This window comes from Scatophagus argus, chromosome 11 (assembly GCF_020382885.2).
Source record: "Scatophagus argus isolate fScaArg1 chromosome 11, fScaArg1.pri, whole genome shotgun sequence".
NCBI classification, from domain to species: Eukaryota; Metazoa; Chordata; class Actinopteri; family Scatophagidae; genus Scatophagus; species Scatophagus argus.
The window spans coordinates 9448440-9472645 of record NC_058503.1 but is presented as its reverse complement, the minus strand read 5'-3'; the positions used below and the strand labels follow the sequence as shown (position 1 = coordinate 9472645).

Genomic DNA, 24206 nt, shown 5'->3' with positions numbered 1-24206 from the left:
TCGGTCTTCAGAGAAAGCATCAAACGTGGTCCCGAAAAACAGGCTTGTACAAGAAGTGGGGGAGAGCAGACTCAGTGTAGTGGGCTTTATTGCGTAACGAGGTCGCCTCAGCGTTTGCCCGGAGCTCCCAGGACAGCTGCTCAGTTACCGTCCGTTTCCGACTGCTTTATCTCCATATTTATCTTTCCATTCAGGAAAGATATGACGGCGCGCCTACAGAGAGATTCGGGATGTCTACATATGTCCAAATGTTTGAGGTTACGGTCGGCTATGTACTAAAAAAGAGACATCCCTTGTCAGCTAAACAGAGGAGTGACCCATTTACGGATGTTAAAAAAATCTGATATCATGATGACGCAAAACATTCTCCTGATCTCGATGCGTCAATGGCTGATAACGTGCGTATAACGAAATGCGGGAGCCAGCTGGGCACCGCGGTGTGGTGGCGGTGAGTGTGGAGCTGACAGCCAATAGCCTGTCCTTTATTTCCTGAGGGAATGAGATTCATTCCTTCCTGCCCAACAGAGGGATGGTGCTGTTTCACTGATGAAAACAAACTGCACAGGGTTCCCTGGCAGTTATGTATGCGGGTCAAATGCAGACAGTAAACAGAAACATCCATATAACTCGAACTTAATTCTTATAGTCCTGAATTGTACTTAAATGGTGATTAATTTACATTCCCAGTGCCACTTGCCAGCAATCAGTCATATCACCCTAATGCCACTTTTTAATAGTCAAATGTCCCACGATGATAACATGTTGAGAACTACCCCCACCTCACACACACATAGACTACCACCCCCTATCTTATTTCTCCATTTTACTTCAGATCCCACAGTGCTGGCTCAGCACCAAACCACCCTGTCCTCAGCAGCAAGGTCAATTACCATGCCCGGTGCAGGTCAATTATGCCACCAGAAGCAATGATTTGACTGCTACCATATGAAAAAAAGAATGATATAATGCAAGCTCAAATAACCTTTAGCTCACAAATTTGGTCCACGGGCAGTGATGAGGAGATTGTCTGCTCTGCACAGTTCTTTTCTTTTCATTTGCAATGAAGGCATATTGATATAAATAGATGTAGCAGAGCTGGCTGCCTAAACTTTCCAGGCTCAGATATCTCCCTGTAGGATAAGGAGGGTTCCCTGTCTGTTGATATTAGGTTTCCTACATGACAGACAAGGGCTTGGATTGGGACTTTCACACTCTCTGATAACAAACAACTGCTGCAGAAAGACTACATTGTGAGTGTGCTGCTTTGTGTAATATTTAGTGTATCCACAGTTGCTTAAACTTGCGATAAATTCTGAATAGACTGTCCCTGTGCAAAGTCCATGACAGCTCGCCTTGTATAATAGCATGACCTGACGGTGGTAAGATAAACAGAAGCTGAGTGGGGGTAGTGTGAAGTAAAAGCAGGGTCAGAAGGAGTGACTCTTTCTGCTTTTCTTTTTGCATAACCCATGAAGCATAAGAAATGCAAATCAGCAGTCTATAAAATACCAAGAAGGTGGGCTACTGTCCCATAAACTGTGCTTCTTGCAAACCCAATCTGGTTGTGTCCTTGCCCTCTTCTTAGGTAACTACATGAATATTTATCACGCTACAATTTACACACCGTGGTGCATTAATTTACACATTAATTAAATGGCCAGCTGAAGCTGATTTACAAGGCTTTAAATGGGCCCTCTCATCGTCTCCTGGTATGAACCCATTAGGCTTTTATAGGTTTATTTATTTAGGGAAGGACAGGGGTGTGACTTTAAGGGTGAATCCTCTCAAGACAGATTGGTCCTCCTTACTCTCCGATTTATGCCCTTTCCTAGTTCTGTTAAAGCCAGGATTTAAAATGCTAGCAAACAATCAAATAGGGTTGTATAAATAAAGCATAATAGATCCAGTCTAAATTCACCCAGAAGCCTGTAGCTTTGAAGACCTAATCTCATTTAGGCTCTTAAGGCTGGCCTTAGCATACAAGCAGCCTCGCTTGCCCCATTTGCTGAGTCACAAGCACATAATGTCACAGTCACCCACTGCACTGTCACTGTGTGCAACGATTAGTTTCATAAGCTTTCATAAAGCAGATTAGCATTGCCAATCTGATGAGATAAGATTAAGGACAAGCAGGAGGGGGCTAAAGATTACGCTCAGTTATAGTCCACTCACTACCACATTCAGCGCAATCAAATGAACAGCACAAACATGTATGGTTGGACTTCAAGTGTCACAAACACTCTTCAGCTACCTCATCTCATAGCCAAAGGTAAAACAGATCATAGCCGAAGCCTGTGGTGTTTGATTTGTATTGTTGAAGCAGTGCTGATTTGACCTGAATATCATCCTGTTGTTATCCATCTTATAAGCAGAGGATATTTAGATCAGGACTGTTGTGTCAAAGACTGAACGGGATAGATCAACCTCTGTTGCAATGGAAGCTTATTTATATAACCGTAATGTTGTGTTTGGAAACTGCAATTTCTCTTTAACAGCTCAGACTACATATTCAAATTTGTTTTATTCATCTTTATACCTAATTTCATCAGACTTGCTCATAAACATTATTTAAGGTTAAGGTTTTTTGGTGAAATAACAATGCATTATGGTAATTTTTATTTTGTTACCTTCGTCAAATGCAAACTTGTGGCAAAGAAAAGTGTCAGTTATTTTTAATATTTTCACACATACAGCAGTCGGATCTTAGGGATCTTAAGGGTTAAAACTGCACAATGTAGAAAACATGGCTGCATAATGTGTGACAATCAATGGCATCACTCCGTTACATCTCTCAGGCTTCTCTTTACGCTTTATTTTCTACTAATACAAGGAAGCACTACGAGCCATTGCTTGAGTTTGTCCTATATTTTCTCCTTGAACATACTAACTCCGCAATTTCTGAAACCCAATATTGTAACCAGGTAATGGTAATGGTGGTTGTTTTCCATGCTCTTGAGCACATACAATATAGATTGCCCCGTTCAATCTCGTGTTGTCAACCATAATTGACTCGATTCTCTAATCAATACAGCAAACACGAAATTGAAATTTCTCTTCTAGTTAATTTTTGCGCTGATTGATCATAGGCAGCCAGACCTGGAAGAAAGACAGCATGCGCCGATAGAGATCTTTGTATTATTGGACATGACTGCATGCGCCAGTATTGAGCCACAGCACAAGTGATTACAGTTTTGATTACTTCAGTTAACCAACTCAGTGGATGGGACATAATCTATTTTTTATTAATCTGTAAATTGGACACATGGTATGCACAGTTGTGTAGAATGGTACAAAAGTCAATTTCAATGGTTGCTACATTTGTATTCATCACTATTTACATCGCGTGATAATGGCTGTGGATATTTGATGATGAACTGTGGAGTTGCAGAGATGTTTGCTTTTTAAATTTGAACCTGTGACATTTTGCTGAGACCTTTCTGTGCTGTGAAAGCCCTCTTTATTGTTATCTCCTCATAATGGTACCACCTCTTTTTAATAATTTGGAGTACGGACTCTTAAAACGACTCAGGGTTTTCTCATTTTACAGGTCACTGAGACAGATATTTATTTGATAGATTCATTAGATGGGACAGGCGACATATCAGGCGGGCACAGCCTTAGCGTGCTCATTTGACCAGAAGAGAAACTGATGATAATATATTTCTGTAGGCTTAAGACATATTACCAGACAACACATTTATTCATGGGCACATCTTCCCCCAACAAATGACTCTTATGGCCACACAGGGAGATGTAACAGCAGCCTGCCATCTGAAATCTTAGCTCTCTATAGCTGTGATTAAACAGATATGAATGCATATGATATTCAGGCACCATAATACCATCATCAGTCATTTGTCATAATTATGCATTATCTGGAGTCACGTGGCTTGATATAAATGACAATGATACATTAGCACCCTCTCTGCCTCAGTCAGAACAAGGGGAATCGTATAACTGAGACGGAAAGAGTGGATGAACTATGAATGTCAAGTGTGTCTATTTTGAAACAGAATGACTTAATATTTTAAAAGCGGCAGTTTACCTTTGGACATCACAGGACTCAAGAGAAGTTCCCTTATGACTAAAAATATATAGCAAATTATTAATTATAGGCAATACTTGAATCAGAGCAGAAATGGTTGTATTTTTGTCTGGCGTGGTACAGTCATAATCAATGTGTAGATGTTGTTTCCTAAGACTTAATCACACAGACCACATTTAGACCAGCGGAAGGACGATTAAAGGAAGGTAGGTGGCATCTAAAGTATTAAAACTGGAACTGATCTAAGTAGGAGTGCGTGGGAAGTTATCCATTCCTGTTTGTTTGTGTGTGTGTGTGTGTGTGTGTGTGTGTGTGTGTGTGTGTGTGTGTGTGGTTAAAGCGTGCACAGTTTTTTTTTTTCTGGGACTTAACTGACCCACTGATGTAACATTCATTTCCTTCTCTAGAGCACATGCATTCTGTATTTTTCTTGTCCTCTCTCACACCCGCCCACACACAAACACACACACACACACACACACACACACACACAAGCAAATGGAAAAACACTCTTTACTGTTTTGTGCTTTGGATCCTTCGGCAACCAAAATGATGCCGGTGAGGGTAAATGAGGTGAACACAAACAATGCAGACACAACCCTGTGAAAGAGCCACATTTTTTTCATGTGTTGTCTCACTCTTTCCTGTTCCTCCTTTGCATTCCAGCATTTTTAATAAATACTTTAGCAGAGTGGAAATAGCCACCACTGATTGACAAACAATATAGATCCTAGTGGAGGCAAATCAAAGAGCAATGGAATATAACCTTCATTTCATGTTGCAAGCCCAAATGAGACAGAGAAAGGTTGAAGGGTGTTCTGACTATGTATACATCTAAGAAAATGTAATTATAAAATGTACAATATACTTACAGAAAATAACATGTATTAAAACACCAAGTAATAAAAAAAACGCAGTTAATAATTACAGAACATTTAGTCATTTTTAAACAAATAAAATAACAAAAGTAGTCACAATTTGCAATAAAATGTATCTGAGATGTTCAAATCAGACTACAAGAGGACAGATGTGAATACAGCTGTGACTACTGTACTTGTAGGTATACACTAACATGTTCAAAGGCCTGGGGTGTCTCCAGCCCCCATATAAATTTGGGGGTAATTCTGGAAGTTTGAGTAGCTGTTGTGAAAATGGTGGTATCTCATCCTTCAAAAGCACAGCAAAGTCTGAGTAAAGAATATTCCTTCTAAGATAAAAGCAGACCTCTTTTGTCATGTTTGCTTTGAGTTTTGTTAGTCGCCAAACGAGTGCGACAAGAATACTTTAACTCTTCCATTGTCACAATATGTGAGTATGTATGTAGTGTGAAAGCAAATAAGTCAGCTTTATGATGTGTTTAAACTTCGATCCTGATAATCCACCCAGAACAACTCAGAAGAGTTGTTTTTTTAAGTCTATACCAAAGATGAACTCTCAAAAAACATCTTTTCTAACTAAATGGCTCAAAGCTGCTGTGTAGTTTTATCTGTTTCACAGTATTGGTTTCCCTCAGATAAAATTAAAAGGGACCAAGGAGGCAAAGTGCAATTACCAGTGGTCACTTGAGACATATTTGATACGCATTCCCCTGCCAGAAGTGGACTACAATCCCCCTCAGACTGTAGTAGTTAACCTAAATAATCCAAATAAACCACATTGGTACAGGGCATAAAATCTGAGGGATTCAGAGAGGAAACTATGATTCAGCTCTCCTTGTTTAGAACACGTTAGACTGAATGTTTTGTGTCTTTCCACTACTTCTTAAACATATGGCAGTTTCCATAAATTAGCCAAACAAACAAAAGACAGAAATATTTAAAAGAAAATGAGGAACTCTCCAAGTCAATCACATTGACCTTCATGGATTACATGCTTTAGATGCCACTTGTGACAGCCACACGTTAGACAAACTGAATGAGTATGAATGAATGAATGAGTACTTTTTGTGCTTGTGCCACAGGATGTTTAAAACGAGCGACATGTGGATGACGCAGGCTATGTTCAGATCATCGAGTAAGTTTGTTTGATATCAATTTTCTACTGATAATTTTAAAGCATTAAAGTTGGGAGTGATGGCATGTCTCTAGCATGGCCACCCTTTTAGTTATCTTACACATCGATAAGCCACAACATTAAAACCACCTGCTTAATATTTTGTAAGTCCCCTTTGTGCTGCCAAAAGAGCTCTGACCTGTCAAGTGCAGGAACACAGGAGCTCTAGGGGTATTTTGTGGTCACCGCCATCAGGATATTGGATCCTTTGGGTCCTTTGGGGGGAGGGGGTATTTGGTCTATAATGTTCAGGTAGGTGATGTGTGTCAAAGAACATCCATATGACTACCAGGATCCAAGGTTTCCCTGCAGAACATTGCACTGTAAACAGATGAATAATGTTATTCATTTCATTTGTCAGTGGTGTTAATGGTGTGGCTGATGGGTGTATTTAGGTGTATGGTGTGCGTTATGTCCAGCCAGTGAGCTGTGTGCAGTTTGAACTGGGGGGGGCTTTGGAGATGATCTTGTCCTGGGCATGTGCAAGACACCCAGCAGATCTCTTGAGTACAAAATTAGACTGACATTTTGATTTCTACACAAAGAGCAGCTGTTGTTGATATATTGTGTTTTGTAACCAAGCCATCAGGAACAGAGCAGGACTGTGGAGGGATTCTGTGATTTCATAAAAAGTAGTTCATGGCAAACGCCCATGAACAGTGGCTAAGTAATGCAAGTATTACTAAGGCAATAACCTCGTATAGCCTCTAAACAAGCATTGTGTATACTCTGTGTGTGTGTGTTAATTCCTGTAATGGTGCTGTAGTATTACGATGTGAGATGATGGTGTCTTTTTTTATGGTGCAATAGATTCCAGCATATACATGCACAGGTGTATGTGTGGAATTAATCTCAGTGAAGGCTGAAAAATGAGCGAAAGAGGTTACAAAGTTAAATTGCGTGTGTTGTATAATTAGCCAATCCAATGTTTAAATTAGATGTTGATGACTCTTCACCCCAACCAAGAAGATGAAACTCCCTCGGGTCAAAGAAGGCGTTCCCCAACGGAAAGAGGATCATCAATGACAAGAACAATCTTGGGTGCTTCGTGTATGAACATGTTCATTCCTGGTCATAGAAACTCATTATGAAGTATGGTTTGTTTTTACCTGCAATTAGCCTTTGTGTTTACTTGTTTTCCAGTGATTCAATTAGGTTATAAGCTTATCCGGCTTTAATTACAAATTCATCACATACTGTGATGTAATTGTACTCTGTACTCTGTGACATGTGAGTTCCTGCCATTGACCAATAGGAAACAGTCATGACAATGCTGACCTATGAAGGAAAACCAGACCAAAAGTGTCTGTAGTATACTGTATAAACTGTTCCACAAAACAGATGCATCATGGTGTGCAGTCAGAAGTATATTTTACAATCATTCAATGATAATACATGATATGAACAGTTAAATAATTTATTATGGCCCAACATTAAAAGTTGATTAGCCCATCTGGCACAAGCAGCTCATAGCTTATTTTACAGCTCTCCGTTTATTTCCAGATAACCATCACACTGCAATTCTGGTGTAGTTGCAAAAACAAAACATGATCATAATGCTCGTGGTCATCTCACTAAGTTTTTTTTTTTACAATCATCTATGATCTACTGTAGCCATATTTTCATTCTTGCTGTACACATGATGGCAACATCCTGAATGAAGATGGAAACTTAATGGCTGGCCCCATGCAGTTTTCTTTATTCTTTATTCTTTTTTTTATTTTTGCTCATCTTTCTCATTTTGTAACAGTGTTAAAATCTCATCAGTCAGGGTACATAGACTTCAAACAACATAAATAATTTGGCAAACGCCTCTAATATACACACATACAACCGTATCATAATTGCATTTATTTGACGTGCAACATGCTATGAGTTGAAACATGATATCTAATAAATTGGACGTTAATAGGGGTTGTAATGAAAATCTATATGGAGACAGAGGGACGCACTCTCACAGACACACACACACACACACACACACAGCATGTGTGCACACCGGCTCTGCTAATGAAAGAATCAGTCATATCCCAGACACACTTACATACATAAATACATTCATCCAACACTCCAAGGAGAGAATGTTCAAGCAAATAATTTGAAAAATGGGAATATTTGCTTTTATGAATTATTAGAATTATTGATATGAGCCCACCCTCTCTTGGGTGTGTGCGATTAAAGTGGAAGTGATAGGTAATATGTATGATCACTGGCTGCACTGCATACACACACACCTAATGGTTGCACCATCACATGAATATGTAATGAAACCGCTACTGGAATTAGAAGGATGGAGTTTTATATCGTTCTACCCTCTCCTTCCTCATTTTTCTCACTTTCAGTCCTCCCTCCCCCATCCTCCCTCCCTTCTATTGGTCTGAGGCCCGCAGCTCTGAAATATTTAACATTTCAGAATGATCTGCGTCAATTTTCCTCTTTTATAGTGAATCAGACACCTTTGCTTCAGCACAGACTCTCCATACGAAGAAAGAAGCCGTTTTCATAGGTTATCTCATATAGTCTGTAAGATTCACTGGCGTATTTCTCTCAACATGTTTGAGCTGGTAGTGGGTGGAGATGACAGAAGTAGTATCTAGTAGGGTAGAATACTCTGTCTGCTTGCACATCAGTCAGAGGCCGGCTGTGTGGGTAGTGGCCAGAGGAGTAGTGGAGTGGTTCTGGCAACCATGGGGGTGGGAGGGATGTGAGGAGGAGGAGGAGGAGGAGGACTGATTGCCAGAGAACACAGGAAACATCCTCCTCAGGCACTGGACACCCCCTGTGGGACAGACAACAACGATTGTCTGCATCCTGAATAAACAGTATTAGTAGAAAACACCTTCACACTGCAAGCCTTTATCAGCTGTAGCAAAAATATCAGTTTAGGGTTTATAGAGAGGTCTGTTGATCTGTCATTTCCTAAAAATCTGCCATTACTGCTTCAGTCCAATAAATAAAACTGTATTCAGTAGGTTTATTCTTTTGTCAGGCTTCAATTAGTTACCAAATTCTAAACGAATCTGCCCACAGACGCTGATATAACATTATAATTAGTACCAACAAACTTCAAGGACACACCAAAACAATGAGTGTACCTCCCTAACAAGTGTGCCATAGAGCTCCACTGTCATCCCAAAACCTCTATGACTGTAAATAAGCCTCCTAAAAACTCCTCAGTTACAGTGAACATGGGCACAGTAGTTTATTTTGAGCCCATCTCGTATAAACATGTAAATATAGTATTCACAAATACTGACTGGAGTGTCAAACGTGTATTAATCCACAGCTAAAAATAGTCCCCAACAAATGCACTATTTACTCCAGCTTAAGCAATATTTGCTCATGCCCAGTTTCTACAGAAACTTGTTCAGTCCTTTTTAAAATACAAAAAAAGACCTTAATGACTTACTGACTTCATTAGGAGTGAATGGGTTTGGGGCTGAGTGCCACAGAGAGGATGGCGCAACTGGAAAGTCTTCAGAGACGACCTAACGCATGTTAGTTTATGTCCTCCCAATGGATTTCTTGAAAATTACAAAAATACAAAATAGGGCCAGCTTTATCCTAAAAGATGCTCTCTTCGACACATCACACAATACTTTTTAAACATATACATCCAGCAGTGGGGCAAATAAGAACAGAGTAATAAGAAGCATTAAGATCCTGATCATTAACTCAATAATGAATCCTTGGTTTAATTTAGATGACCATAATTGATTGAGTTGAGACCTAATTGTGCATACATTAAGAACAATTCCAAGTTTCAGATATAATGATTTTGTGAGAGAATTAAGAGAAGAGTGCATTGAACAATGAAAACCTCATCTGAAGATTTGAGGGGGCAGGGAGCCTGGGAGTCATGGCACTGAGGTTTTCTTCCTGTAGCTACTGCAGTATTGAAAATGTCTGTCACCATTCAGTGCGACTGAGACTGTGGCAGAGCTCATCATTTGCATATATTTACATACGAACATTTCACTTTCGCATTTCACATTCTATTTTCTGTTTAATGGGGTTTCAACAAGATGATAAGAGTGGGGACTGGTTAATGAATACCTATAGGTACAAACATTGTGTTAATGTGCATGAATGAGTGTGTGTTTGGTTCATGTATATGTGGGTGATGGAACTTGTATTTGGGCATACGACACAGTATAGTGTACACACGTGATTGGTGGATAAAAATCTGAAAAAAATAAATGTGAAATATGAAAAAAAATATGAACGTGAGATCAACCTGAATGAATTTGCCAAAGATGTTCCGGTTAAGACATACACTATATGACATTAAGAATAATGAAAAGACCGGCAGCAGTGGAAATGCTAACAGCTTTGTGTGAAAGGAGATATAGAGGAGTGGCACCGGGTCAACGCATGGCTGCCCTTGTGTACAGAATAAATTATATATTGAAAGGATATATAGGGGAGAGTGATTAGATATATATTTGCATTTGGAAGCCTTTGGGATCTGAGAAATACTGGTCTTGTGGGTTGCTGCCTCATAAGATGGGCCTTGACGGTGATAGCTCATAAGGTGAGCTCTGATATGCAAGAAATTGGATGGTTGACGATCTGAGCGTTCATGTGTGACCATACTGAAATGGGAGGGTTTACCACTGCCTTCTGCTATTTCACTCGTCTTCATCAGCAGCAATGTCTTTTCTTTAGTTACACGCTGTCAGTCTTTAATAAAACTCAGCATGGGTCTGTCAGCATCAATTCAGGCCATTTGAAAACGTTCAGTCAGTAAAGGCTCACCTCTAATAATCAAGCCTCTTCACATGGACTCGTATCAACAAAGCTGAGTGAGACTCTTGCCTCCTAAAATAATATGATGCTCTAATTAAGATAAATGAAACAGACACCTCTTTCAAACCTACATTTACCACAGAGAAGAACTGGGACATGATTTTGATTATAACCCTGACCTCTTAATATGTCCAGAATAAGTGCTACAGATCACAAAAGACCTGATGACCGAGACTGGAAGGAGACAAAGTGGTGAACATAGCATCTGCCAGTAGGAGCAGACAAGAAAAAAAAAAGACTGCAGTCATGTAAGATTTAAGATTGTTGTGTAATGCTTGTGTATGTGTAAATGTGGGTATTATTGAAAAAAGCCAACATAACCCATACAAACTTGCTGCAGGTAGCAAGAGGGGGAAAAATGGCCTTCTTTGGTAGGAGGTGTAGCTGCGTGCGTATGTGAGAGTGAAATGATAAGGGTGACTGGGTCAGCGAGTAAATCAAATACTGGCAAGCTATGCTATTGCCACTATGTTGTTTTACGTAACAGTTTGTCATCTGATAGAGGAGCAGAGGAGTCACCGATGGAGACTGTAAACATGGAAGTTTCCAGAGAGCGACTGAAAGGCTAAAGGCATCCCTTATCTCTCTGGAGGGGTTCATGGTTACAGTTCACCCTTTATAGCTTCCCCTCATAGCTCATGATGATGATGGAAAAAGACTCACGGCACACAGATATAAAAGGCTAGAAATGCACATGCATACACATAGAGAAGGTAACCAAGAAAGGCAAAGCTTTAAAGCCCTGTTACTTCCTTCACACACGCTGTCACCACAGGGCTCCATGTATGTGATTGCGTGTTTAATCTGAAGTCTCCTGAGACACTGAAGGACAGCCACACTCTGTAATACTGTTGAGCCAGCATGTGTTGCCTTGGTGTAAGCACATTTTCTGACGTGTTCAGACCACTGCTGAAAAACAACTAACTCCCATGAGGGTGCCCCCCCCAGACAACAACTGTGTGACAGTATTTGTGTCTGTGAGCGTGTGTGTACACGTGCGTGTGTTTTTGTTGATGCAGGTGTTACTCTGGCCTTCACAAAGGCTAATGGAAGGGTCCATTAACACCACAACAACCCTAATAGTACAGTAAATACTTCCAGTCTGCCAGTGCAATGATAGCTTTGTTCAATAATTCAGTAGCTGCTGAGAAAATCAACAATCCAGCTTTCTAAAAGAGAAAACAACATTATTGACAATGTCACCAGATAACCAGGGGCACACCTCACATAGGCCACAGCAGATTTTGTGCAGTATACATAGCTCTCTTCATAACATCACTGTGGCCTGTGTTGCAGTCTATAACATGTAAAAGTGTGTTTTCTTCCACTGACCTCACCATTCACTTGGTTGCTGAGCATCCTGAGCATTAGGAGATAAAGCTGGTTGGCTTCAGCAAGCGAGGGCTTTTCATCTGTTGTAATTGGGCTTCTTTCGGTGCCAGCACATTTGTTAATGGTGCTTGAAGTAAGTTATGGCTTCACTCAGCATGTAAATGAAGCAGCCAAGTAGGGGAGGGATTCCTGCATCCAGCTTGTAATATTAACTGAGGTAATTTAGCATGAAACATGGTAAAAGATTGTTTACTAAGTATGACTTGCTCTTATGGATTTGTGTGCAGTGTAAATTAGAATGTAAGGTACGGTTTAGTCTTTTAAACATGCATGCACACTGTGCACTGAGGCAAGAGCTCTCCCTCACCCTTTTACATGATGAAGTGACATTAAGACAGATGGCAGTGTCGTGCGTAATCAATTGTGCATTTTTTCTCAACATAAAGTTTAATAATCATTAGTTGGTAATTGACATTACAATGTGATAAGAAAATGCTGCCCTCAGTTTGGTTCATCATGACAAAAATACTGGTGTAATCATGGATGAGATATTCTGAACCTTCATGTTTGTGCTTGCCCTACAACACAACACAAAATTTTCAGCTAATCAAGTGTGTTCTTTATAAAAATATCTGATGAATTGCAAGAAGGAAAAGTTGTGTTGTACTGAAAATGTAATTCTAAGTCTGAGTCTTCACACCCTCAGCTGCTAATGTTCACACAACCACCCACAATCCTTGCAACTCGGAAGGAACAGTACCTATTCCTCATTGGTGTGAAGAGTGGACCACACAGAATACACCTTTTTTCTGTATGGTTAAACTTTGCAAACATCAGCTGCATGGATAACCGAATAATGAGGATGAATTCATCCAGACTCGTGTTCTCCCTGTCTGAAAGGCCCTTGTCAAAGAACAGATGCTCTATGCAGATAAATGAGCTTTCAGAACACCAGATTTTTTGCACACACACAAGCACACACACACACAACATTCCTGCTCTGCTTTCTTTGCTTTCTTCATATATTAAGTCACCATTTGATTTCTGCATGTGTAGCTGCAATAGGATGGGATGTAATCTCACACTGTGAATTTCATGACCTGTTTGCACTCTCTCTTCTGTATGGTAACAAAGCCTCATTTTCTTTGGTTGTTTTCTATGGTTCCTTTTTTGTCTGACTGGCACACACACCATGTCCCATCCTGATTCTCATTTTCCTGTACCAGACATGGACGATTCATGAATGCCAGCCATCTGACTGTACTAACTGTCCAGAAGGGCCGGGCAGACCCTCTTGTGCTGGCTGCCAGTCATTTTACCAAAATAGTCGTCCTAAATGCTCTGCATGAATGAACTACTTTATAAAGTTTCTGCATGACACCTGACATTGAAAATAAAGTTACTGTTAAGTACTCCAATCTTATTGTATAGGGTACAGTGGTTAACAAAGTAAACAAGTTTCCATCCCTTCACAACCAAAAATATCAGTGCCTTATCGAGCAATTCAGAAACCTCAAGGATTCATCTCTGACAGACAGCTAAAGCTAGTAAGAAATGTCAACAGACTACCACAATCCAATAGCTATACAAAACGTGACTGCCAGTAAGCCTACATTGACTATCCTTGTCTCAGGAATAAGACCATTTCCAAAGTCCACACAGAATATAGAACATGACACAAGACAAAGAAAGCCCACTGTGGAAGACATAAGGGAATATTTGTATATAAATTGGTAGCTATGATGGCATGTGGTTTCATACTTTGTGGTGTCTTAATATTTTGGAATATGATTACTGTAAATCTCACAGAAAGAAGGTTCTTGATTTCTGAAATGGAGGAATAAATCAGGGCCTGAGTATATGCGGGGCTTCTGAAACGGAGGAGACTGATCGATAGACAAGGCCAATGGACAAGGTTGAAGGTGGGGTTGCTGCTATGGAGAGCACGGCTGACACATCCAAACACCAAACTGAAGCTAAGCAAGAAGAAATCCAATGCAACATTCTTTGCCAAGAAAAACTGACTTTGGTGCATAAAAAGTTTTCCCAGACAGAGCCCAGTTGAAGAACCTCTCACTCAATCCATAGACATACCTCCTGAGGCTTGGAAATCAAGTGTGAATAACGTCAATGCGATGTACAAAGAAATAGATTCACCCAGCTGAAAGTAATACACAAATATCATCGCACAACACAGCAACTACACATGTGAAAATGGGCCCAACCAATGACAATCAGAACTCTGACAATTATCCTCCTTTGAGAGGAGATGGAATACCTTGGCTTTTACACTATTAAGGCAATGAGGAAAGAGTGTCCAAGAATGGGCCACAACAACAGTGCAATTGGCTGCTTATGAGTGGGTGACATACTCTCCCCCAATTCCCCTACTCTCTGTCTCGATCAAAAAGTGTTTCTATAGGGCCCTTTCATTCTGGATATATGTAACTTGGTCAATTTAATAATTTTTTGGAGCTGCTTGCTGTCTCGCTTCCAGCGAGAGAAAAGAGTCAGTGCACGTTCAGTGGGATCTTCGTCCCTGCTGAGGTCTCATCAGCAGATGGACAACTGATGGAAAAACAAGAGGTTGAGTGAGAGAAAATGTCAGATGGTGCTAACGGTGTTAATTGCAAAGGGATGTTTAATGTATGGATGACAATGCAGACAGGACGGTACTGACATTTCCTGTGAATCAATGGAGAGAAATAAAAAGATTTATTTAAAATTTTGAGAGTGATGCAGCCGATAGGAGTCAAGAGAAAAGACAGATTGAGAGTTACACTGGAAGTCCTCCCACAAATTCACTCCCACTCTTCCTCTTGTGCCCACGCACTCTCTGTTACTATGACGTCCACTCTTCCTTTTACTCCTCCACTCGGCTGTGGAGGCGTTCTGTTCTCCTCTCATTCATACACTGCCACAATTTCCACATTTCTGAGTGGACACTGTGTATTGAGTTGAAATTTCTGAACAGGAAGAAGAGGCAGAGGAGGAGGGGGAGGAGGAAGCACCATGTTTGGCTTCATCCGAGCACATCATATTTCCGATCATGCTGAGATCGTGATCAGACCTCACATGAGAGCCAAGCTCCACAGATGGAAATATGTCATCTTTGTACATAGGAAATTATCAAATCACTGTAGAAGTCTTTCGGATCACAAAAATAGTACAATTTTACATTTTTTTGTATTTTAAATTAACTAAATAACAACAGTCATAAAATTTTAACTTAGTTTATTCCTCTCAGGTCCCTATTATCCAAATAATAGGGGTGAACAAACCCTGAATGGTCAATAGTCGTCACTAATCATTATGACAAACATGTCTGTGTCTATGTGTCTATGTGTGCTGATTTCACTGTGACATGAGTAAATTATCAGTACGGGCAATGTCAAACAGAGAGACATCACATTTCTCTGAGTCATGAAGACAGATTTAAAACATTAGTCAACAAAGAAAAAGGCATTATTTTAATATTCAAGTTTGGGGAGGAGGTTTACTGGGAACTGTTTAGTCTGTGTTATTTTATCTATCAGTGTCATAACGACATGCAAAAGGGTCATGTTTGGTTTGAGGAAATTAAAAAAAAGTCATTTTGACACTAATGACTGATGCACTTGATTTAAATGCTAATGATTCTTCATGAATTCCATGTTTTATTGAACGTGTGAATGTGCATCACATTTAAAAAAAATCGTATACATATGCAGTTAGGAATTTATATTTTATCTAAGTTGCATTTTTCTCAAGGTGACTTATCTGTAGATGTGTCCTTCAGTCTGTTCCTCAGACTAGTTACCACTTATCATTATTATTATTATTATTTAAGTAAAATAGATTAGTCTTTGAAATGCTGAAGACGTTTGATAGAGTTAGTGACGGGCAACAGATGCATGGATAAAATAACTGGGGGTGACAAGCCTCCACATAAACTTCTGCTTATGTCCGTAACTCAATTCCACAGAGAGGAAGACATGGAAGCTTAAAGGATCCAACATAAACCTATGGGGCTGCACCAAGTTCAGTCAAGGAGCGACCTCAAAACATGATCTGCCACTCATAAACCAGCTGGCGGCCAAACCAGAGAGGAACCCATTTCAAGCATGCTGCTAATGGTCTTTGTGTCAGCGCTAATAACAGAGCTGCAGGAGGACGCAAACATCAGCCAGATAGCAAGAGAAAAGATAAAAAGATACGTGAAGATTTATATGCTACATATTTGCCTTTGTGTTTTCATTCGCCTATTTATAACTAAAGTAGCAGTGCACAATAACAAAAGAAAGACATTAAACATGATGATTAACAAAATAATAAACGAGCATATAATTGGTGGTATAATTAAATTCCTGTCTAACACAATGTAAATGCAGTTCTATTTGTCCACATGTTGAGACTGAAATGCATTTGTGAAAACAATTGGACAGTTTTGCTGTTTTTATGTTAGGAATGGGGAAAAAACTAAAATTACACTGTTACCCTGTTATCCTTTTTAAAAATAAAAAAACAAATAGCAAATAAAAGGTGTGATGTGTATTGTCCCCATTTTTAAGTCATTAACACTGACATTAGGCATGATCAGTATGGAAAGTCTCAGAAGGGCGTGTGTGCCGACTTCTTTAATGAGCAGGAACCATTAAAGCACCCATTATTGTGCTTTGTCTTTTATAACCCTTTGCTTAATACCTTGAACTTGTCATAGTTATTCAGCTGTGAGCCTATAACGAAAGGTCACATCAAAATGAATCTAAACCAGAGACATAAAAAATGTATGAAGGAAAAATCAACGTGGAAAGACGAGGTCCTCCTACACCTTCGACAGGTCAACAGCATAAGCTTATTTTATATTTATACAACAGTGTACATCTTTAATACCTGCATTCTCTTGCGTTTGCTAAGGTTATTCACCTAACTTTTGCTGACTGCTGAAAACATAAATGTTCAAGATAAATGAAGAAGTCTCTTCACTCTCTAACAATATCATGCTTACTGAAATAATTCTCTACTCTCCTGTACTTACGTTAGGCAACAGAGCTTATCAACAGCTGTTAATAATATATGCACACTGCCTGACTCATTGAAACCTGTTTAGCTGCATGCATAATGTTAACTGGTCTGAGCACCTCTTAAAATATTTCCATGTCCACCAGGTGTTTACACCTAAGCTGCATGATTAGACCTCTTTTTAAGGTGTCATCACGCCGACTTTCCCTCCTCCCTCTTCTCAGTGAGCAACAGCATGAAAAGTAATCGGTTTCGATCGCAAACTCAACCCAATTTGTTCTCTTCACACCAAATTCAATCAGACACAGAAATTTCCAGAAAAATCCAGTGAGTTTGGTTGTTTATATCTTTGTTTCTAATGGAGGAAATGCAGCGAATGGGGAAGAAAGTTCATCATTTGCAGTGATTGTGGACAATGATAGAGGGAATCAAAGAGTTTATAAAAACCTTTATTACTTGTCACTTATGGACTGCTATTGTTAGCCATGCTAGAGTCTGTAGTTTATGCTTATAACCACCCAACTCAACTGTTTTTTCTCACAACATGCAAATCAATTTTCCATGACAAAACGTAGATTGCACCTTCAGGACTGCACAAACGTGTAACCAAGTGTACATGACTGACTCTCACTCACATTCTGCTGAGTTTGTTGCACCTGTTATCAAGGCATATCTTACACCGTGTCACTCATTAGTATCAGTGTACTGCACTTTTAAGATACCCGAAAATACTTGTGTGGATGTGCAGCAACTGTCATTAAAAATACATACAAAGAAATACAAAAACTAACTTTTAAATACCTCTCAGTGTCAGGTGTCTACTTACCAACAAATAATGTGCCTGGATGAAATCCTGATTTATTTAGCTGTTTGAAGATGAGGAACAGAAACTGCAGTAACAGTAACATCAGAAATGTTCCCTTAAGAATTTTGAATTATGAGGCTGAGTGAGAGAAAATATCAGAGTTGTGAGTTTCACTGAAGGGTAGTTAATGAAACGTGGGTAAGGAAAGCATTTCCACTGAATCATTCATTGTATTTACTTCTGATTGTAGCTGCTTGTGTAAGCCCAGACCGAAGCTAAAAAGCACTGGTACGCAAGTAAGTCCCTCTCTTACTGCTGTGTGTGTGTTTATGTTTGTGTGTTTTTTGCCCTGTATGGCTTGTGTTAAGTTTTGCGTTGCGTGCTGTGTTGCAAGCTTATCTGTATTTGGCAGGGCTGAGGTCAAGGGGGTGTGGTGGAGGTTGTGGCCTCTGTGCTTGATCCACTCAGGAGAAAGGTCAGGGTCGCATTAACCTCCTGACGCATTCCTGCACTGTATTGTAAACATATTTTGGAAAACATGACATATTAAGTTACAGCAACTTAGTCGAGCTCTCTGAATCAGTTTGACAGTTTTATTGATGAACTCCTTCAGCAAAGCAATAGTTAAGGCCAGTCCCTAATTAAATGAGTAAAATCACACAAATTCTCATTATACACAGTATCATGTGATCACTATGCTGTCAGTCAATTTGCTCTTTCCATAAGCAACATTATGCACAGATTATTGCTCTAACGTTTTACCAGCATAATAAGATTATAACTCTCAACTCAGGCCTCAACTTGTATTAGCAAAAAACCAGTAGGATTAAACCCTTAAAGAGGTTGAGGTTTTGAACTCCAAAGCCACTGAGCATGGCTAAGCGCTGACCCTTAACACATGGCACTGATGCTGTGTGTGTGTGTTACAGTGTTTTATGGGCTTTGTTTCCTTATGCACGGGTCTGAAGTCAGGTTTTAAAATTTCACACATTAAATAACTTTTTTAATAGACAATAAAAAATATATCAGACAAATCTGGCCACTTTTCTGTGTCACAATAGGTGCCACACTCTTCACAGCAATAATCATCATGATTTTAATGTTCAAAGAGGAAGAGTGTTGCTGATGATGTTATGTACTTTAATTTGAACAGGATCTCTCTTCATTTTTAGGTTATAAACCAGCTGGGTTACTTTTTAACAATCAAAATTTTACATGTCCAACTCAGTATAGTCCTTTCAACCATAGCTGAAAGCTTCCTAATTGTTTAATAACTTTTAAATTGATTTTTTAGTCCATAAATGTAAGTTGATGGTTTGTAATTTTCTTTCATCCTTACTGCCAAGAACACATACTTTCCATTCACTTACTGCTTTATCTAATGGAAGCTTTTCATTCCACTTGAAGTATTGGATCTCTATCTTGGAAAAAGCGTTGAATGAAATACCTCTAAATGTCAAATGAATCAAAAATAATTTAATTCATCAACTATTATTAAATTGACTGGCATGTGTTAGTAAGCACTAAGAGGACAACAACAATTAAATCCAATTTGTGCATAATTAATGTGGGTAAGTGAAGCTGTAAAGTAGGCTTACATGTTCATCACCACTTGATGAAAACATCTAGCTGTTTGGGTTCTTTAAGTAGAGGTGCAAACTGCCTCTTGTGTTACAACTTAAACTTTACATAAGCAGAGGAACTGTCATCAGCCTCCTGTTTGTGAATGTAACCTTCATCCTAACTCTGACATCCCAGCCTTGTAGCAAATGATTGTGATCGTGGATGTGGTCATTGGTCACTTGACCATTTGGCCTTTTGTTGCTGTATGGCTATCCGGTGTGTCTCCCACCTGAGCGACCTTGCACATGCCGGTCAGAGGTCAAGGCCTTGTTAGACATGTTTATGAAGATAGCCGGGGGTCACGGCCTCTGTTTGTCCGTCTGGCGACAAGAGAGGAAACAAGGGATAGGATTCCGGTAATAGATGAAAGACGAGAGTGGAGATGAAAGGAGGGGTTATCTGGTCCTCTGCGGAGCGTATCGATCTGTTTATGTTTTCCTGGGGTGAACGGGTTTGTTGGCCACAGTCCCAGCAGAAGTGCTGAGATACTGGCTGCACTGCACTGTGAAAGTGTTGGTGCAAAGGCTGCACTTAAGTTAGGGTTCAAGATATATTTGAGGTTAGCTTTTACTGCCTGTTGTTGGAGTAATAGCCAGTGGTAGGAAAAAGAAAAAAACACTGGAGCTCGTGAATCACCCAGATGGAGAGCTCAGAGATGAAGGATCATCAACAACTTACCTACAATGTGTACTACCCTCTTGTGGACATTTGGAAGTACTGCATTATGAAATTATGAACATTTGAAACTTACAGTCCAAAAGCAAAAATAACACCTTTCATAAATTAATAAGATTATTCAAAAAATAATTTTATTGGAGGAAGTACACAGTATGGGATCTGGAAAATATAAAATGTAGAAGTTTTCTGTTTGTTAATTAGTTGTGATTATTTCCGCTGTAATCAAGTTTGTTTTATCATGGCAAACACTGCTAATACTCTATATAATTCAAGGAGCAGTTTATCACAACACATAAACAAAAACAGGTTACAGTCAGTGTTGACTAACTGCTATAGCTGTAACAGTAGAAAACCGTGGATCTCTCGATAGCTATGAAAGAAACTGTTTGTAATTCACAAACTGCAAGAGTCAAGTTCATGAGCAAAATAGCAAATACGTGTTATGTGTAAATATATACATGTGCATTTCTTTGGGATCAGGCGCAGAGTAAATCCTTTAACACATAGCTGTTACACACACTGTTCTGACAGAGTAAATATATCGGGAAAGTTTTGGTTTTGTCTGTTTCTTTTTGTGGCTGTGCAACAATACAAATGGAGACTTGACAAAACACACACCACTTCCAAGCAGCTCATGTCCATTCATATATCTACATTCACAAACACACATTCACACACACATACACACACACATTCACACATACACGCACACAAACACATCACCCAATGCTTTTTCAGTGCTGTTTTGCATGTTACGAAGGCGGTGATTGTCAGGTGTTGAAACAGTTTTTGGATCAATGGAATCTCGGATACACTCAAGTCCAACATATTCTCATAAATCTTATAAATAAAAAAATGGACTAAATAACACACAAAGTATTTCAGTAATAACCTGAGGAGAGTATGTTGAACTGTGTTAGAGAGGAATGCATCATATTTACAACAGTGATTGTTATATATCCGTGTCTGCAACATTATGGTGATTTGGCAAATGACAGGCGTCTGTAACCAGTGGTAAGTCCCATCCTTTACATTAGTATGTTTAAACAAGTTAAAAACTGTGAAAATCTATAATAATATGTGGCTATATCTTTGAATGCTGTGGCGCTGGTAGGAAACGGGAATAAAAAATTTAAACAAAATGGAATAAGGCAGATAAGTAAGAATAGCACCTGACTTACACAAATAAAACTGAACACCAGTTTACCAGTTTAGGGGGCATGTAGTCAGTGCAACGGTAAACTGGGTGCAATTCTTCAGAAACACGTTGTGAGCATGTTAGTTAAGTGTTCTGCATGGAGCAAAAGGTCGCTTGGTCTCTGTGTTCTGGTTTGTAATGTTCAATTTCTGGCTGTTCTGCAAACCACATCTCTGTTGATCTCTTCTCGCACATGCAGGGAAATAGCACCATCCTTTGAAAACAGGAAGTAAAGGCAAATCGAGGATGCCAGCGCATGTGGCATTGCTCGCAGGTTAGGAAGGAGGACTCTGGTGTTGGGATTTATGTCCTTTTCATGCACACCTGACAGCGGCTTATGTGTGTTCGGAGACTGCCTGCTTTCAGCGTTGTTGGGACAGGTTTCCTGGAGAGGGAGGAAGAGAGAAAAACGTCAGATGTCTGCCCACGTTACCAAGCTTAGGGGGAAATGTGATAATGGCAAAAATGGAAAGAGTGGCGTAACACCAGGCTGAACAGCAGTGTTTCCCTAGCCTCTCTGACTGAAATTTTCAAGGCCCTTTAAAACTCTAACCACACCCAGCATCTCTGAAGTCATATCACAGGATCCTGGAGTACGCCTATACATCAGGACTGCAAGGTACTGATCCTTTTACTGACCTCCAGTGTATTTCCAAGCATGTTAATTTACTTTTTAATGTGAAACGGGGGAATCAAGAAGTACAGAGTGTGCATGGATGTTTCTGTCTTACGTAAACATCTCATTATCTTCAATGGTGGCAAGCCAAAAGCTGTAGGAGTTGGCGTAGTAGTTGCAGGTTCCACGGCCGTGACACTCAATAAATGGAGCACTGCGGAACTCCTCCAGACAGGAACCAGGAGAGGCCAGAGCCTGGCCTGAGCCCTCAGCTCCAGCACTGGTGTGCTACACAAAAATACACAATGAAAAGAGCGCATTAAACCAACAAAATTGAAGCCCATTTTGAAGAGAGTTATTATTTGAGTATTGTATTTAAAATCAAAATGTATATGTATGAGCAATTCTGCTCAAACTACTTCCTTAATGAGAAAAGACAATACTGCAGAATGCTTCCCAAATTTTACTGAATCAACACAACTGTGAAAGGGAGAAATGAGTGTACTCTTGAGAGGACAAACTGTGTCTTTGCACTGAGTCCTGATCCCGTTTAGTCTTACCATGACAAAGGAGTAGCCAATCCATAGAGAGTCCCACCCACGAGGACATGGTGGGATCATGATGGTCTGACTGTGTACTGCTATCACCATGGCTGGGGCTTCACACACAGCACACCTGTGCGTGCACACACACATGTGAGGAGTACAGTATGCGAGTGTCACATGTGTAGCGTAGTAGGGAAAGGAATCCCGACGTACCTGCTGATAAAGGGTTTGATGCTTTCACCAGTGATGGGGGCCATGCTCATGGGCATGGGCTCAGGGGAGGTGAGCCAGTAGGAGTAGTCATTACGGGAGGCAAAGTTGCACACGTTGTTGATATTACAGAACAGGAAGGGCATAGGGCTGAACTTCCTGAGACAGCTGCCCGCCGTACCTAAAAGACAGATTCAAGGAAACACGTAATTCATCGCACAAATCTTCCTCGATCTGCATTACCCCTCCTTCTCTCCATCTCACTTCTTTCGTTTTGTCACTTTTTCTCTCATGTTGTGTTCTCACCTAAGTCCTGTCCGTGAGAACGTTCGTTGCCCTGTACATACAGCAAGGAATAGCCATCATATATGAGCGAAGTTCCCTCAGGACACGGTGGAACCTCCACTGTTTGGCTGTGACGGGTTACCAGGAACCCATGATCCATGGAGGAGGGGCCAGGTGGACCCACTTGACCAGGAACACCGTCAGGTCCTGGGGGGCCAGGATGTCCCCTGGGTCCTACAGACATAGAGAAATTAATAAGTTATAAGAGCAACAAAACAACAGCTCTTACCCACACCTTTCATCCCTGTGAGCCTCTCACCCTGTGGCCCTGGGAGGCCAGGCTCTCCTTTACTGCCAGGCTGACCGTCATATCCCGGAATGCCATCTCCCCCTTTGGGTCCTGGAATACCTGTCACACCTGAGGGAAAATAACAAAAATGATGAAGCAATTAGAAAAGTGGATGCAGATGACAGGTGAGCTGGAGAAAATTGTTGGATCGCGGAGGAATACACACTGGAGCAGCACATTTTCAAGCAAACATCACCTTGCTGTCCTTTCTGTCCAGGCAGACCAGGTGGTCCCTGGATTCCTGGTAAGCCTTGAGTCCCAGGGAACCCAGTGTCTCCTTTGATGAAGGTGTGGGGGCCAGGGGGACCAGGGGGGCCATCGTTGCCTGAAATATATAGTATCTTTAGAAGACACTTTCCAGTTGCTTTTATATTTAGCATAGGATTACCAGAGACATCAAGAATTCACCAATTATAGCAAGTGAGTGAAAGATATTTTTGTATATACAGTGAACCCTCGCTATATCGCGCTTCTCTTATCGCGGCTTCTTTTTACAGTGCTTATATTTTCCGCGCTTTTTTTTTTACAGTGCATTGTGCTGTGAATCCTAATTGGCTCCAGGGCTTTACTGTATAGAAGTGAAAAAGTTGATATTGTTGATATTGACAACTGCCCATAACGATGTTCTTCTCTCAGGGAAAGACTCCTGCGCAGCCTT

At 40.2% G+C, this 24206-nt stretch overlaps 1 protein-coding gene across 1 annotated transcript in view; it reads right to left on the bottom strand.

The window, feature by feature from the left end:
• Nucleotides 1-20454: 20454 nt before the first annotated feature.
• The window catches only part of col4a1 (collagen, type IV, alpha 1), a 36024-nt gene continuing 32272 nt past the window's right edge, over nt 20455-24206 (bottom strand). Inside the window, exons 46-52 of the mRNA XM_046403265.1 lie at nt 23745-23873; nt 23519-23617; nt 23221-23433; nt 22918-23095; nt 22720-22834; nt 22275-22447; nt 20455-21928 (exon numbers count right to left, since the gene is read on the bottom strand). Coding sequence (XP_046259221.1) covers nt 21847-21928; nt 22275-22447; nt 22720-22834; nt 22918-23095; nt 23221-23433; nt 23519-23617; nt 23745-23873 — 989 coding nt within the window. The 3' untranslated portion in view covers nt 20455-21846. The remainder of the gene's footprint in view (nt 21929-22274; nt 22448-22719; nt 22835-22917; nt 23096-23220; nt 23434-23518; nt 23618-23744; nt 23874-24206) is intronic.